The sequence below is a fragment of the Camarhynchus parvulus genome, chromosome Z, assembly GCF_901933205.1.
Source record: "Camarhynchus parvulus chromosome Z, STF_HiC, whole genome shotgun sequence".
Classification (NCBI taxonomy): Eukaryota; Metazoa; Chordata; class Aves; order Passeriformes; family Thraupidae; genus Camarhynchus; species Camarhynchus parvulus.
The window spans coordinates 234,435-252,231 of record NC_044601.1 but is presented as its reverse complement, the minus strand read 5'-3'; the positions used below and the strand labels follow the sequence as shown (position 1 = coordinate 252,231).

The 17,797-nt window shown below is 39.4% G+C and overlaps 1 protein-coding gene across 9 annotated transcripts in view; it reads left to right on the top strand.

Moving 5' to 3' along the window:
- Nucleotides 1–17,797, top strand: part of MCC (MCC regulator of WNT signaling pathway) — a 182,220-nt gene that overhangs the window by 145,981 nt on the left and 18,442 nt on the right. For all 9 annotated transcript variants that reach the window (XM_030968537.1, XM_030968540.1, XM_030968541.1 and 6 more), the window contains 7 exons: nt 801–947; nt 1,245–1,334; nt 1,995–2,143; nt 3,810–3,950; nt 5,082–5,182; nt 7,426–7,609; nt 14,244–14,478. In XM_030968537.1, coding sequence (XP_030824397.1) covers nt 801–947; nt 1,245–1,334; nt 1,995–2,143; nt 3,810–3,950; nt 5,082–5,182; nt 7,426–7,609; nt 14,244–14,478 — 1,047 coding nt within the window. The remainder of the gene's footprint in view (nt 1–800; nt 948–1,244; nt 1,335–1,994; nt 2,144–3,809; nt 3,951–5,081; nt 5,183–7,425; nt 7,610–14,243; nt 14,479–17,797) is intronic.

The following is a 17,797-nucleotide window of genomic DNA, read 5'->3' as shown; positions in this document are numbered from 1 at the left end:
GAAAAATGAGCTCTGTCACTTCACCTTGTGTCATAACTGTTGTGTTAAGCAGACCATTTATTCCTTGTCTGTTAAGAATTATTCCAAGGTAAACACTATAATCTTTAGCACAGCTACAGTTTGGCTCCTGCAGACCTTTCTCTTTTTTTAACCTTTAAACTGAAAATCTTTTGACATCAGTTCTACAAGTATCTGATGTGTTATGAGGACCATGCAGTGTTTGCAGGGTATGTTTACAGAGAGCTTTTGCAGACTGTTGGTTGAGTACTTTGCTGTTTGGTTTTTTTTTTTTTGGTCTGTACATTACTCACTAAATGGTAGTTTTAGTTGACTGTAGTTTCAAAGCATGATTAATGTTTGAATTTCTTTAACCTTTAAATATGACCAAGTCATCATGTGATTTATTTATGTCAAGAGTTTTTTTCAGCACTGGAGTTTTCCATTAACAGGAGGATTATCATTTGGTTTGTTTAGCCATCATCATCTTAGGCTGGAGCTTTAGCTTTACCCCAAAGAGAATAATTTCTATACCTATAGTACAGCTGAAACTTTGAGTACTTATTCTACAGTATTCTGCATATTTCTACATTGCACATGTTTTAAAAAACTGATAGCAGTGGGATTTAAAAATAACCTCCACTCATCTGCTCCCCACATGAAAACTTCACAGCCACCCCAGTACAAAAATGTAACTTCTGTGCTGGAGCCAGAAGCAATTAGACTTGGCTAGACAATGAGAAAATCTCCAGACCGTTTAAACCATAAAAGTGGAAAAATCAGAATGTTATGTTTTGTTGCAGGTTCGGGAGCTGCAGACTCGTTTGCAGAGTGTGCAGGCCACGGGCCCGTCCAGCCCGAGCCGCCTTACTCCTGCCAACCGCCCCGTCAACCCCAGCACGGGAGAGCTGAGCACCAGCAGCAGCAGCAACGACATTCCCATCGCCAAGGTGGAGTTTGTGTGTTTGTAACCCTTCTTCTGACCTGGAAAAAGCAGGCTTCATTTTGTGCTGTGCAAGCATGGGTTAACTGGGAGGTGTTTTGAAGAGTCCTGAGCAGATCTGGGAACTTGAGCCGTGGAAAGGAATTAAATATTATTGATTGTAGTTCTCCCAGTAACAACTCAGGGCTCAGTTCTCTAGTAGTTTGCTTCAGCTTTGCAAGTATAACTAGAGAATAGATGGGGTTTGTGTGATCTTTATGGGGTGTGGGCTGCTGTGTAACCTGTGCAGCATTCTGACTTGCAGATTGCTGAAAGAGTGAAGTTGTCAAAGACAAGATCAGAGTCTTCATCATCTGATAGACCTGTCTTAGGATCAGAAATCAGCAGCATAGGGGTAAGGACTAAGAACTGTGTTCTTGCATGATCCATGTTCCAATAAAAGCATTGTTTTCTAAATAAAATTATTAATGTGGACTATCTGAAAACACTTTAAAAGCTAGTTTGAGCAAAATACATCAACAAAGAATATTTCACTCAGTATTAAGATCTCATTTTCTGAAAACAAGTGGCTAGAAGTGATTCTCGTGAGTGAATTCAAGAGGAAAATTTTGAAGTCAGTTCCACCAAAATATTCTTCAGGAAGACTGTTCAGTTTCATTTCGCAACCTTCAACAGTGTACTGGATTCTGCTTTTGAAATGCCAGTGTAAATCAATAACACTGTTGTTACTGGGTGTTAATATTTCTTTTACTGAAGAACTTGGCTCTAACCCTTTGCTAAGCTCTCAAGAACATAAATAACTTGCATAGTAGGCTTTTTAAATGTGTAATGAAATAGTAGACTTCACCCTTGGTTAGTAGAATTTTAGAACAAAATGGCTTCTAAAAGTGGAATCTTATAGATGTTCTATTCAATGTACAATTCATAACAAAAACTGAATAATGAATGCATTGAAGTGAGTGCATGCAAGCAAATGCAGTTCTCAATGCTGATGGTATCTGGGAGAAATCCAGTGGGTATCTCTTCACAATGATCTATTAACTGCCCTGTACAGGTCTCTAGTTCTGTGGCTGAACATTTGGCGCATTCCCTCCAAGACTGCTCAAACATCCAGGAAATCTTCCAGACTCTCTATTCACATGGATCTGCTATCTCTGAAAGCAAAATCCGAGAGTTTGAAGTGGAAACGGAGAGATTAAATAGGTGAGCTAGAAATTTATATGTGCTCACATGTTGTCTTCTGTTAGCTTCATTAGAGTTGAGTCTTTTTTTTTACCCTTTTTGATAATTTCTTAGTTCAGTTCCAGCTCAGCTGTGACAGCTGCAGATAAACATGGAATGTGCTTACTGAAGAAGAGATTTAATCGTGTGCTAAGGATTCTTTCTATGACTATGGGTTTGTGCATTATTAGATCAGCACAGCACCTTCCCCGTCTGCACTCTGGAGTGTCCCTCTGTGTGGATGACCAAGTAATGGCATCTTTTTTTCATAAGACACATTACTCCTTGAAATAAGGACTCCCATAACTTAGTCTGCATCATTCTGAAATTAGCTTGCTTTGTTTTGTCCTGAAGAAACAGAGTAATAGCAATTAAATGTCTCAATAAATGTACTGATGCGTGGTCGTGGGGCATATATATCAGCAAACAGGTTTCTGTCTGCAGAAGAGAGATTGCAGTTTTCTGGTTGCAGTTAAAATACTGCTGGTGTTATCCTTTAGCAAGCTCTATCAAAGCAAATGTTTCCTGTCTTTTTTCAGCACATAAAATCAAAACTGTGGATCAGGAGTATGAGAATCGTGTCTCAGCATGTCTTTATCCAAATTCTGTCTTCCCTACAGCTAGCTCAAATTTAGTCTGATCAGTACAATATCTCTTTTTATTTATAGCTCATGTTTTTGTAGTGCTGCAAAACGTGATTCTTGTTTGCTTTTTTCTTTCTTTTTTTCCTGTACACTGCACAATTATGCTTTGACAACATGTATCTTTATAGAAGATGTCAAGATATGGAACGTGGCAGTTCTAACATCTAGAAAAGTCAGGGCTTTGTTCTGACAAACATATATACTAGCCCTTCTCAGTCTTCTTTGTCAAGAAGTCAGTGATTTTAGAGTCCTGGATGGCATAGATTCCTTTATTATCTAGCTGTGCAAGGTTTCAAATTGTTTATCTCTCTTGTTTTGGTGTATATCCAATTTTTACAGTTAGTTGTAATATATTGATGTGTGGTTCAGTTGTCAGCAGGGAGAATAAACAGTAATACTAATTCTCTAAATCTTCATTTTCATCTTCAGGGTTAACCTCATTGAGGAGGGTATTACAGTTAAACTTTTGCCAGAATATTTGGAGGTTACATTGCTCCAGTTTGTAGTTTGGAAGTTGCCTCTCTAATCACAACCCAAACATGACTTCAGGTGGAATGGTTACTCTGAATTTTCAGAAGAAAGGAGGCATTTATGAACTGCATGATCCCTGCACACACCCACAATCACACTAATGAATATGCCATTTAAAACAAGTTGCAAATGTGGCAGCAGAAAGTGAGGAATGAAGGCAGAAAAATTGAGCAAAAGGTTGATATGAAACTGTTTCACGCAGTCTCGTGGCTGCAAAACAAGGGTACAGCTTTCTGCTTGCTGCTGCTGCACAGGGTTATAACTACATTTTATGAGGAGGAGAATGACCTAAGAGAAATTTCTATCGGCTTTTGATAAGATATACAGAACTGATGGATTTTGCCATCTGCATTATAAAACACTTGTGTAGACTAAGAAATTTTCGTTGTTTCAAAGTATGATTGTCCTAAAATTTTCACAACAGTGACTGCAAGTTAAGCTTGAAGGTTGCAAATTACTTGTTTTTTTTGCAGCCGTATTGAGCACCTGAAATCCCAGAACGACTTGCTGACAATAACACTGGAGGAATGCAAGAGCAATGCAGAGAGGATGAGCATGCTTGTGGGCAAGTACGAGTCCAATGCCACAGCCCTCAGGCTGGCACTGCAGTACAGGTATGTACCTACACAAGGGGCTCAGGCAAGAAGAGGGGGCTGGGGGGAGGCTTGATAGAAGTGTTTAAGAGTGAAATTGATGGTGTGCCATAGTAATACTGTTCATTTTTTGTTTCCTCCCTGAGAAAGCACCCCTTTGGCTAAACTACCTGACAAACTACCCAACTGAAGTTATTCCTACAGTGTATTTTAGCTGTAGTTGACCAGCATCTAACAGGAATGCAGAGGTTTATCTATTCATTCTTAAATACTGAATTAATGTTTGAATTAGGGGTTGTGTGTAGACTGAGACTGTGTTGCTGAATCCAGCCTTGATACAGGATCTCTGTACCTGTCCCAAGACCACTGGAGCAGAGAGTGTTATACCCCACATAACTCAGAATGACTTTATATTGCATTAGTTGGAATTGTAGATTAATGGGCTGTGTTTGGTAGTAAGTATCTAAATTTGCATCAAGCTGTTCACAAAAATACAGTGTGACTTAACACCTTCAACTGCAACTAATTTGGGACTGGCAGGTTTGGTCTTGGAACAAATTGTGTGCCTTTTAAGGAATGTATTATTTTACTATCAGCCTTGAGCAAATCGCAATGAAGTGTAAATTGCTAATAGTATATTAGTATGTATTTTTAAAAACATTAAAATGCAACAGGGATTGCATGACTCATAAATGTAATTGGAAGCTATTCTATTGTTAGAGGGAATATCTTACAGCCAGGACAGAGCAAAAAGTATTTTTCTTATATCTTTTCCACTTGCAACAGTTTCTGTAGTATAATTATATTGTAGAGTATAGTATACTGTAGGTTGTATACTAAGAAGATCTGGGAAAAGTTTCTCAAGGGGATCTTGACCACCTGTTTAAAACATGCTTCTGGAGCTTTCTTTATTTCGGGTCACTCTTATCTTTTGGCTTGTTACATTACTTGAGGCCAGCCTGGCAGTGTTGTAAGAATGGGGAGACTGCTGAATGCTCATGATAGAAGCTATGTGTATAATGTTCTTAATATCCCTGCTGCTACACAAGTAGTAGAGAATCATGCAGTTAATCAGATAGCTCTTTTTTTGCAGGTATTGTTCTTCTTTAAATTGCGGTTAACATTTTGTGTGGTTTTTGTTTTCCCTTTCAGTGAACAGTGCATAGAAGCATATGAGCTGCTGTTGGCATTGGCAGAAAGTGAGCAGAGTCTCATTCTTGGACAATTCAGAGCTGCAGGTGTTGGTTCTGTTGGTAAGATGTCAATGAATCACTTAATTTACCGGGGGTTTTTTGGCATGTCAGTTAGCATTAGAATTGGTTGTAATGGTGAATCACGTCATCACCCATTACTTAAGAATGCTCTCCAGACATTTCTTGTTTTTAACTATTTAAATTATTTTATACACCCCAAAAATAGGGGTAAAATGCAAGAGAGCAATTTAAATTCACTTGTGTTGGTTTCACGAGGAGATGCCTCTTCTGGCAGGAGTGAGATTGTTGTGGGCATGCAACCATACAGAGTGGAATAATTAAACAATACTTGTGAGCACAGGTGGCTTAGGGCCATACAGCTGAGGTAGTTGCAAGTCCAGATTCACTAAGATTTACTCCCCAGAAACAGTCTAATATGTGAAAAACTGAGATTAAAATAATACAAAGTAGCATTGATTAGTTAGGAATAAAAACATTTTTAAAGGCTGTAATTTTTCACCCCCTGTTGCACCTTTGCTCTGGAATTTTAAAACATTCTATCTTCTGTTTAGCCTGTATGTTCTGGATTTTTCTTGTTTTGTTAGTTAATCCTGTGGCTAGGTGTTTTTTAATACGCTGCCTGCTAAATAATGGAACAAACCACTATCATAGGTACAGTACAGTTCAGAAATTTGGAGCTTGGCATTTCTGCTGGCTCCATTCTTCTGACAGAAAGAGGTGATTGCACAATGAAATTCCAGTGTTAGTAGTTCCATTCCTTTGATTGACAGGAGAAGGCAGTCATAGTAATCTTCAAATAGAAAGAAGCATTCAGAGAGAGAATAACTCTTCATACTGTGCTGATGCATAGCAAGTGCCTGGTGTGTTAGGAGCACTGGCTTCTCAGTAGAGGGGATGTCTGAGATTTTCTTCCACCTTTCTCCAAACTCTGTTCATTTCTTTCCAAAAAGCTCAGAGGGAGCTTTTCCCAGCTGGCAGAGATCAGTGAGTAGCAAAAGTGAATTGAGGCTTGGATTTTCTATTCCTGTAGGTGGTAGAAAGAAATCTTACAAGGGAGAAGTACTTTGGGGTTGAGTAGGATTTCATCTGATGTGCATTTTATGGCAGAGACTGTAGTTAAATTTTTATGTAGGTATCTGTCTACAGCTGTTAATTATGGTATTACCAGTTACAGCCGTGAGATAGAAATAGAGCAAATTTCCCATTACACAGCACAGCATGGAGGAAGTTGTGTATGGTTTATGTACCTTTACTTCATGATGAAATTTGATTAACACACCTAGATAAAATAACACATTTTTGGTTTGAAGATCAGTCAAGCTTTATATCAACATCTGTGAGTGGAAAATTCATGGGAGTTACATCACTTAAAGCTGAGCATATCCAACTTCTATTAACAGAACATTCACCCTTCCTTTCTTCCTCTTTAGTGTTACTTCTAGTGCATGCGCTTCACTCAGCAAGTGTGCAGTGAAGGTAATTGACTTGAACAAGGATTAAATGAAAATCCAACACAGAGCAAGCTGTTGGGTTTTGCTAAAGTATAAATATATTACAGCTTAATCTACAAATACATTCATAGATTTTCTTGTAGCCAATAACATGTCTTAATTTAATGATTTAACTGCAGTGCAGCTGGAGGACTGTAGGAGTAGTGACAGTGATGGTTTCAGTCCTGCTTCTCCTGAAGCTTACCAGCTACACAGGTGCTATATAACCTCTAAAAATTATAGCAATTTAACCAGGGCTAGTTTTCTTTTGGCTTAGTATGCATGACTGTAAAATGTGAGAGGCTGCTTCTCAGCAGCAGGGCAGTTCTTCTGTCTGGCCAGGTAGCCTGTAAGGAGGTGTTCTGGCAAACCATCAGGCTTGAGACCAAGGTGCCTCTGAGGAGAAGTTCTGGAGATGACTACGCCGTGAAACCACACTGCACTGACTGGAGTAAGAGTTGTAATTGAGGCTGAGGCTTTTCCAGTGTGTTCATAATTTGAGCATCCAAACCTAATGTTAATGCAGAATGCACACCCATTATAAACAGACAAGCTAAAATTCTGCATCACTTAAGACATATTGCCTGGAGCCACAAGTACCTGGAACTTGTCACTGGCAGCAGGGTGCATTCAGGGCAGTATCCCAGTTACCACTGATGCTGACAAGGAACTGAAGTAGCTTTTAGTTCACAGGTTGGTAATTTATTGTCATTGTCCTTGTATAAACTGAGAGTGAGTAGAAGTATCTCTTGCCTTAATTCCTGTCTGAAACATTGTTTGCTTGAAAACTAGGGGACCAGACAGGTGATGAAAATGTCACACAGATGCTTAAGAGGGCTCATGACTGCAGGAAGACTGCTGAGAATGCAGCAAAAGCCTTGCTGATGAAGCTGGATGGGAGCTGTGGGGGAGCCTATGCAGTCACAGGCTGTAGTGTGCAGCCCTGGGAAAGCCTGTCCTCCAACAGCCACACCAGGTAACTCCAGCTCTTCTGCTCTCCTAATCTCCTAATCTTTGATTCCAGACAAAAAATTGCGTTCTACTGTATTTGCTGAGCTACCTCCCCTCACCTCACTCCTTTGGCTTCTGTTTGTAAGTCACCATGCCTCAGTGGTCTAATTGTCTTTGGACTTTGAGCAACTCCAACCAAGAAGAGTTCTTTATAAATTTGTTGCAAATGCGTGACTCAGGTCTTTGATCTTCCTCATAAAGGGCAAAACCATTACGTTTGTTTTACTACAGTGACTTTCTTACTGTTTTGTTGGAACACAAATCATGTTCTTGTTACTCACATCTGTTGTATGCAGACAGCATGGACGTGCAGAGAACCAGAGATCTGAAACAGGCTTTCTCTGGAATTTTGGAGTGCTCAAGAATTGTTTTCTAAATGTTGCAAATCTAGCCATTTTAAACCATTTCCTCTGTTTTAAACCATTTCCTCTCCCTTCTCCTTCCTTACCCTTTGCACTCCTCCATATTATTCCTTCCCATGGAATAGATTGGATTCTTCCAGGAAAGACTGAATACTGCAGTTTTTCTGGAGACCTATAAAATAATAAAACATAGATGAGCTATTATTGCAGAAGTGTTCCAGTTCAAATATATCTGCCAGCAGCTTCATTTTGAGTTTTTGCCTGCCTGTGGTGTAGTTGTACTCTGCAGTAAATATGTCTGCTTGTGTATGGATACAAATTTGGCAAGTGTCCTGGATAAATATAGATGAACATTTTTCTCTTTAAATGTTATTTTTGTTTCTCAGATTTGCTCTAAAACTTCATTTTAATTCAGTTTTCTAGCCAGTTCTTTATTCAAATGCTGTCATTTTTTTGACACTTCAGAATTTATTTTAGTACTGTATCATTTCCTCTTCTTGCTGATGCCTCCTCCAAAGGATCTTATTTCCTGCCATATGACTGGCATAGAATAGCTAAAAAGGGAGCAAAAAGGTAATCTGAGGGAACAGGGTCCTAATGTTAGGTGAATTTTAATGGTATTTTATTCAGAGTTTTCTGGTGCACTCTCAGTGCGAGAAAGCTGTGTCTTTACATAGAAATGATTGTGGCAGCATCTGTGCCAGTAGCACACTGATCACACTTTCTACCAAAAGCATTTAAACCAGGCTTGGAAAGAAATTACATGAAGCTGTTTCAAGCACTTGGCTTGCCCTGTCTTGGGCCATATCTACACCTGTATGCAAACCTGTTGTCTGTGTTTACATGTAGTAACACCTTTACCTAAGCCAAGCTCGTTTCCCATTCTATTGTTTGAAAGGGTAATTCTCAGTTTTTCCTCAGTGTTTTTGTTCCTTGTGAGATATGTGGCATATAGTCAAGGTATAGTAATTTTTTTTTTCTTGGAAACAGTTCAGGCAGTTTCCAGTATTGATGGGGAACTGGAGGGGAGGGGAATTGTTCCTGTTTCAGTGTTTGCTTTCCTAGACTTGCACTGAAAGTGTTTGGTGGGAATGTAATCTCTACAGCTCTTGCTTGCTTTAGCGGAATTTTTGGGAGGATAAGAGTCTGTGTTTGTGTCTGTGTTCATTGGTGGTCAGCTGGACCTGTGTGTGTGTCCATGTGAGGTGTTGGCTCAGTAGATAAGGTTTCAGCAGAGTATATTTTAAGTGGCATAGGATTTAAAATTTCATCAGGATAAGCTATGTCATGTATGTGAAAATGCAAATTTAGTGTTCTTATATGAAAGAGGTGTTTTAGCTTGAGCCATTATTGTCATTGTAGTATTTTTTTTCTGGTGTGGAGCAACATATTGTGCTGAATGAGGTAACTTCTACAATTTCTTTTTATAGATGTGGAACATAGGAGATAAAAGCTGTTGTCACTCACTCAGAGGGCACACAGCAAGTCAGGAATTTGTGGCACCCCGATCTGATTGTTACTTACAGATTGTTGTCCCTCTCCCCTCCCCCATGCCCAAAGTAGTTTATCTTTGCCTAAGCATACATATCAGTGAAAATATTTTGAAACTTCAGCTTCTCCAGGAAATAGAAGTCTTCTCTTCTTTCCTTCTGTTGCATTCAAGTGACACGTGGTTAGAGGTGTTTTCAGATTTTTTCTACCCCATCTCAAAAGAGAGAAGTCTCCTCTTCAACTTCCAGAAACAGTGCTACCCCATTCATGGAAAATCTGTCTTGGTTCAAAAGGCACACACTTTTTAATGTTTATGTCACAGAACCACAGAAATCAAGTTTGGAAGATACCTTCAAGGTCATCCAGTCCAACCATCACCCCAGCACCACCATAACCACCCCTAAACCTTATTCCCAAGTGCCACATCCAGATAGATCTTGAACACTTCCAGGGGTGGTGACTCCACGGCCTCTATGGGCAATTTATTCCATGCCTGATCATTCTGTCAGTGAAAATTTTTTACAATTATCTAATCTGAACCTCCTCTAGCACAATTTAAGGTCATCTCCTCTCACCTCTCTTGAGTTCTATGTGAACCACCCCCCACCTGGGGACCACTGTGAAAATATTTTTACAGTATTCAGTTGAAGCATACTTTGAATCTGCAAAACAGATTTTTCTTGCCTTCGATGTTGCAGTGTTGCAGGCTTTTAGTTGCAGATACATATTGCTGCCTTTTCCCTTTGAAACTAAATGAATGAAGTGGTAGTAGGATGATGAAAACTATCCTTTGTTGAGACTTGTGACAAATGACTAATTCTCCCTGTTGTTTTGAAATCCTGTAGAATATGGATTTACAGTAGAATTGTTGACCCATCTTGGGCTTTGAAATTTCAGATGAGATTCTGAATCAAATCACTGAACACGTTACTGAGATTGCTTGGTGAGCCACTAGTGATGAGTGGTTAAACAATATAAAAGGGAACAACTGAAATGAAAATAAATGAAAGGCAATGAAAGAGCATCTAAATTCATTTGACTGGCAGCAGCACCACAATAATGTTGCCAATTCAGTTTTTGAAAATAGAAATCGGTTTGCAATGTAGTTGGAAGTCATAATTATTTTAAATAGACAGAAGTATAGAACATATTCTGCCAGCAAGGTTTGACTGATTGCACCTTTGGAAGGCAACAAAAGGGAAGAAGCCCACTTGTAACACTGTCTGAAAATGGTGTATTTTATTCTCTTCTGTGCTAGTAAGCCCAGCCTTACATCTGGGTTCACGGGAGGCAGATTGGGTCCCTTACAGGAAAAGGCAATTCTTTTCAGTATTGTGCAGTGTCACAAAATATCTGAACTCAGTCAGTGGTAGGAATATATCTGTCGTCAAAACCATCTCAGGTTTCAGATAAGTTGGTGACAGACAAGATTATCTTGGCTGAGGTGTGCAAATAAGTTATTTGGAAATGTCTAAATAGATATCTCAGTGTTATCTGCATAACACTTTGTTGCTGGATTGAAGCAGTCTCAGAAGGAAGCAGGGCAGTTTACCAAAGGCTCTGGTATTAGCTGTTGTTTGTCCTTTGCCTGATTGGGGTACTTTTCAGTTTCTCAGGAAGAGAAACTGGCATTGTGCTGTCCCAGATCTCAAACCACAATGCTCAGCTCGAAATAAGGTGTTTGTTCTACGTGCACTGTGGATCAACTGCATTCTTTAAAGTATTAGGTTGTGTGCAGGTATTCAAGCAAGTTTGTGTATTCAGTTGTGACAGTGTTAATCTCAGTTCTACCAACTGTATTATCCACACCATTGCTTAATTGCAATTATATTAATTTATTGACTTGATTTTTAACAGATAAAATGACACTCGTGTAGGGTTTTATGGATAAATTTTTGTAGTGTACAGAAACTACTCACAGAGAAGCAGTGCTGAAAGCCTCTTCTATGTCCATCCACTGAATTTTATACATATACACTCATGCTAGCAAATAAGACTGACATTACACTGTACTTGCCCATATATTTTCCAAAAATTGTGTATGGAAATTAGTTCGACATCACCCAGGCATGACATCATCATAAAAGACTCAAGGAATGAAACAAGTGTGAAGAATATTTCTTGTTCTCATACAGCATCCATGAGAATGGGCAGATTGATGTTGTATTCCCTCCAGCTGTGATGAAACGATGATCCTTTCTCTGTGCTTACCTAAACACTTGAGAAATAAGAAACTGCACATCTTTTGCAAGAGTTTCCTGTGGTTTTTGGATGGATGCATTATACTGTAAATGTTTTCCTTCATCCTAATTGCTGTTCAGAAGGGAGGGCAATACAAGAAATTCAGGATGAAGTGCTCACCAGCTGTCATCCCTTTGAAGGGAGCAGTAGTGGACCAGCACTGTGGCTGTGGAGAGCTGTTTGGTGGGGTTTTTGGGGCAGCACACCCTGGCAGAGTTGCTGGGGAGATCAGAAACACTGCAGTGCTGTTTCTGTCACTTCTACCCCAGCTGCTTCCAGTCTTTTGGGTGGGGATGTGCTGCTGAATGCAGGGGGAGGCTGAAGGTTCTTGTCCCCTTGTGTGCTGGCTGAGACACAAGTTCCTTGCTGAGCTCTCTCCAACTTCTGAAAAAAAGAAAAAAAAAGAAACCCAAAAAAAAAAAACACTCTAGAAGAAGAAGAGCAGCTTGCTAGCAATTCACCAGAGGAGCCAACTCAGCTGCAGACAGGCAGGCAGGCAGCCAGGACTGAAGTAAAGGCAGCCTGAGTATCACTGGCAACAGCCCAGACTGCCTTCCTCAGTTTGGACTCCGTTCCCCTAACATATATGTGCATAGTTGTGGGTCTTCAAGGGCCAAAATCTGTGAATATGCATGGAGTATGAGGTCCAGCTCAATGTAACAATAATCAGCATTTTTTTGCTCAGGTTTCATTTGCAGCAGGAGGGCTGGGTTATCTTTCCTTTTCAAGCAAAAACTGAGATGAGGCCTTTGTGCCCCAAGACTTTTAAAGCTATCCTTCCTCCAACAACAGCTGTTTTACATTTAATCCAGAAAAGCTCTGCAATTGCAGTTTTTGGGTGCTGAGGAAGAAACTTACAACATGACTTCAGTACAGAATAAAGTACTTTTCACATTGTCTGTCCTCATTTTTTTAATATATCTAATTCATCAAGATGCCTTTAGGCTCAGTAAAGCAGGATTTAGTAAGTGTTTCATAATTTTCTAATCAAGGAATAGTATGAACAAAAATTTGTTTCAGCCTGAAAAGGCTTCTGTATATCTGGGTACTTAGTGTTCTTAAGCCCCACTGGAGGAGGAAATGGATGAAAACAAAAGCAGAGGCCATTTTACAGTTGTGTTGACTATGGCAGGTACCCTCAGGAAAGGAGAGAATAATGTGAAATTAACATAGAACTGTAGTAAAGAGCGGTAATACAATTTATCATGAGGGGAAAGGATTTTGAGAAATCTTGTTAGACCTGCCGATTCCCTATCTTCTCCAAGGCTGTGCTTGGAATTTGTGGGAAGATGGGCAATTATTTGAAGCACTTTAAAATCAGTGTAGCTTTAGCTGAAGTAGAAGCAAAAGAAAGAGAAAAATCAAGCCTATCTTGATAGGCTTCCCCTTTGCACATGCATAATATTTCAGGACATCATCCTGGCTCTCACACCATCTAGCGGGTGGAACTTTATTTCTTAGTACAAAAATGTTTAACAGCAGTGCAATTTGATACAGAAAGTGATTTATTCCCCTGCTGATAACTGAGATCATCTAGCATTCCAGACAGGCACAGTTAATGGATGACTTATCCCTTACCCGGCAGCTGATTACGGGACCTCAGGAGACAGCAGGGAGCTTTGAGTGAGGCTATAGAAACAACATAGCATTTTATTTTCCTTTTAGTGTTATTGCAACCATATTCAGCCCTGGAATGCTACAGCTGTGTCAGTCTGGGCCCCCTGCAGCACTGGCATGCATGGAGGTGGGTAGGCAGCACTCAGCCCCCATTGCTCTAATGACATTATTACCCCTTTCTGCAATCTCTGTGTAAACACTTACAGGGCAGAGTAATGGGCCCTCATTTGTTCAGAAGATACACCAAGTCTTTCATGATGACTTTTTATTAGAATTCCTGTTACTCCATTGGTTAGTTTTAAATCACTCTAGCCCTGAAGGAATGCTGAGGAGTACACCTTCACATGAGCTGAAAGTTCTCCTGGCATCTGCCCGTGGATTTTTCATTAGGTTGATTCCTAAAAGTATCCATTAAAATATCTGAGGTGATAACTGGTATGGTCATCAGCAGAGACAGATGAAGTCTGGGTTCATTCTATTTTTTTAGCAGATGCTTGTTCTCAAAGATGATGAAGACAGTGTCTGAGCAGCTTGCTGTGCTGTTACTACTAAGTCTTAAACAGCTTTTTTTTTCTTTTTGAATAAAAAAAATCCACCACTTTTTTTCATAAGACACCATTTCAGATTAAGTAATTCAGTTAGACATCAGTAAATGTCTGGCTTTGCAGAGAAGTTGTCACATGATTCAATTTTCTTGTGCAGCTTAGGGAATTCATTTTTTTCTGAATTTGTCACCTCACGTTGCAGTGTCCATGCTACATCTGTGTCCTTTCTGTGAGGGTTTAAGACTCAAATGTGTTGATGAAGTAGTTGGGAGTGTGTTTGATGTAAAAATTAAGATTTGTTTCAAACGTATTTTTTTTGTAATGCCATTCTTTCTCTTTCCAGTACTACCAGCTCAACAGCAAGCAGTTGTGACACAGAGTTTACAAAGGAAGATGAGCAGCGGCTGAAGGATTATATCCAGCAGCTGAAAAATGACAGGGCAGCAGTGAAGCTTACAATGCTGGAGTTGGAAAGCATCCACATTGATCCCCTTAGTTACGATGTTAAGCCACGTGGAGACAACCAGAGGCTGGACCTGGAAAATGCAGTCTTGATGCAGGAACTCATGGCAATGAAGGTATTTTATTCATAACCGAGAGGGGAGCTGCTCTGCTGGTAATGCCTCTGTGTCACAAAACATGCTCAGTCACACATATGGGAGGCTTTGATAGTGGTCACTGGGTAATAAAGGGTAACTTTGTTGAAACACATATCTGGACAGCAAAAATCCAGTAGTCAGAGTGACAGAAGGCAGCGCATTAACAGTGATGAGCTATGTGTGTTCTGAATTAGGAGGACTTCATCTGTGTCTCTAAACTTGGAATGCTCTTCTTGACAAACCAGATGCTCTCTTTCTGAGAGATATGGCAGCTGAATTGCTCAAGGATGACAAAAAAACATGATTCAGCACTTCCCAAGAGATAGTTCATTACTTATGAGCTAGCTATGTGCATCATGAATATTTGTGAACTGAAGCAGAACAAATTCAGCTGCTTTTAATATTGGTGTGGGAGGAGTAATGGTCTGTCAGATGTCATCCCTAATGCTCTCTGGCAGTTGGTCACAAGTCCTGAGCTCTTCTAGGCACTGTGTTGCAATCTGTAGCTCAGTTCAGAGCCTGAGCAAAGGGTAGGCTGTGTAACTCAACAGAGAGTTTTGGAGAAAACCGTGGTTTATATGTCCAGCTCCTAATATGTGATCTAGAAAAGCTGATCTTTACTGACCAGGTGTAGAGCTTACATCATTTTAAGTCTGTGTTCTGTATTGATTTTGAGAGGTGAACTAAAACATAGGAACATAACAAAGGCAATACAAGTGTATGTCTGAATTCAGAATTTGTCTGGTTTTGATTCAGTTTAACTTCTGTATTTTAGCAAGTGCTAATTTAGCCAGCTAATTAATTGCTGACATGTCAGGTGATGGTATTGAGTGGGACAGAAAATCCTAATAGTTTCATGAGCTTCTAAAGTTATAGATTTTTGTTCAGATGTGCTGCTTCTGGCTAAGTGGTAGCCTGGTGATGATAATTATGTTCTCAGTGATGCTGCTTTTCCATGACGACAGACACAGTTTTGCAATAATGCCTTCATTATTCACAGTTCAGAAAAGACTGCTTGCTAGAGGTTGGGAGATGTAAAATTATGTTACTTGTTTGAATACATTGTGACCAACAGCAAAATATTCCCCACAACTAAAGCATGCAAGATGTACTGTAAGATGCTGGTACATAATCAGATGTGTATTTCAGATACCACACTTTCTTTTCCTTTTTTGCATCTAGGTCTTCCTTGAAATGTCTAGTACACCATTCTTACCTCTATTTTTCAATTTTAACTTACTTTATTTTCCTAGTTTTATTTTAATTTAAAGGTTAGGGCAAACTGTGGAGCTGTATCCCTTGTGAGGTAGGGGCCTTGCCTTCCCTGACTGTCAGGAACACCAGCAGTTGCATATCATAATTTCTGGTTCACTTTTGTGTGCTGGTAATTCTTTTGTTCACAAAACAGTCATCTGACTTGTTTTTGACACACAGCATCCATATGGCTGGACCTGGCACACTGGGTTTTCACTGCAGGAATTGCTTCTGGAGGAACATTTTCTTATTGATTGGGTTGTGTGGAATGCATACAGAATAGACACACATTTTGCATAGGTGTGTGAACTTACCTTCAGCCCTTTGCAGTACAGAGTACAAACTGACAGTACTGTTAATCATTGTAATTTCTTGTACTTTGAAATTCAGAACTTCAAGAAAACCTTATGTTTCTGAAAGAGACATTGTGAAAACTCAATTGTGAAAACCTGTGATTTGTCAATGTGTTACCTATCAGCTTCCATGGTTGTTGCTGGGGTCTGCATTACGCCTCCTCATCTCTTTGTCAGGGTAAAAGAGAGTTGAACCTAAGGTCAGGTCTCATTTTGGCTTTCTGAGTATATTTTTTGTATCAATTATTTGAAACGTGTATCTTACACAGAACAGCTTATACATCTGCCTCCTTCTGAAACAAACAGAGAATTTAGGTTTCCTTACAGTATTTTATTTAACTTGAAGCAGATGGATGGCAGAAAACTTCATTGTTTAACGTTTTTAATTTGTTCTCTCCCTTCTACATCCTTAGCAAGGGTGATACAGCTGGACCAAACTACTCGATGATTTCCCAGCATTGCTGGATCTTAAAATCTCCTACTGTCTTCCCAAAACTTGGTTCTGTGTTGGAATCTCTGGCACATCTTTTGGCACCTTCCATTTCTGATTTCCAGTAAAAGCTGATCACCTCATCAGTTTGAACTACATTTACAACAGTAGTTCTTCATTATTAATTAGAAAGGCAGTTTGAGGGTTGTTTCTCTGCTGCCCTGTTTTATTATTATTTTTTTGCTAATCTAGAGCGTAAGACATAGTGGTCTGCCGGTACTCCTATAAAATTCAGTTCTTTGCTTCAAGCAATAATTAACCATGTTTCAAATACATTCTCGTTCACGGTTTGTCATCATTGAGTAGTCTTGCTTTGAGGTCAGTTGTTGTCATGCCCCAGTTAGCAAGGAGATTACTTCTGATGGGTGTAAATAATTCTTGGTTTACAGCCTTTCTGCATTTCAAAGGACTTAATCTAGATAAGAAGTCTCAGCTTTCTACACTGATATTTTTTCCTCTTTTGTGTACAGGTGTTGATAATGTTGCTCATGATGTGCATTGAGACTACAGTCTTTGGTGGAAAATGTTAAGTATTCTATTGGCCACCTTTGTTACAACCATTCGTGCTCTTACAGATTTGTATAGTGAAATACAGATAACTAGAGACAGATGACATTTATCTGCTGTGATGTTTGTTTTAACTCTGAAGGTTGGTGCATCCCACCTTGTTTACTGTGGTTCTCCATGACTTTTTGTGACTTCAAAAACTTCTTACCACATTAGAGTCCTACATGAGCAAATCGAATACAAATTTTGATTTTGAGAATTCTGTGGTGTTTCTGATTATTTTGAATCAGAAGATTTTAATTTTCATTCAAGTTTTTGCCCAAAACCAGGATTATGTATGACTGTAAGTACACTATATCCCTCAATATTAAATTACTTTGTCTTAGAATAACTGCTGGATTTGATACCTGAAGCTTGCGAATTTGCATGGATTGTCATAAGTCTTCTGCAAATCTCCTAGAACAGGGACACTTGCTACCTCCTCCTTCAGGGTTTCATTTAGTGAATGCCACTCGTGCTCACACTCTGAAGATGCAGGTGTGTTAAACTGCAAAATTGCTTCACAGCAATCTGTAGCTGGAAGAAAAGGGAAGTAGTAAATATACGAAGGTGGCACTCTCTTTTCAATTAATTTAGATGCAGTCTTTAGAAAATATTTTCATGGAAAAAATTGCTGCATATTGACTCTCTAAGT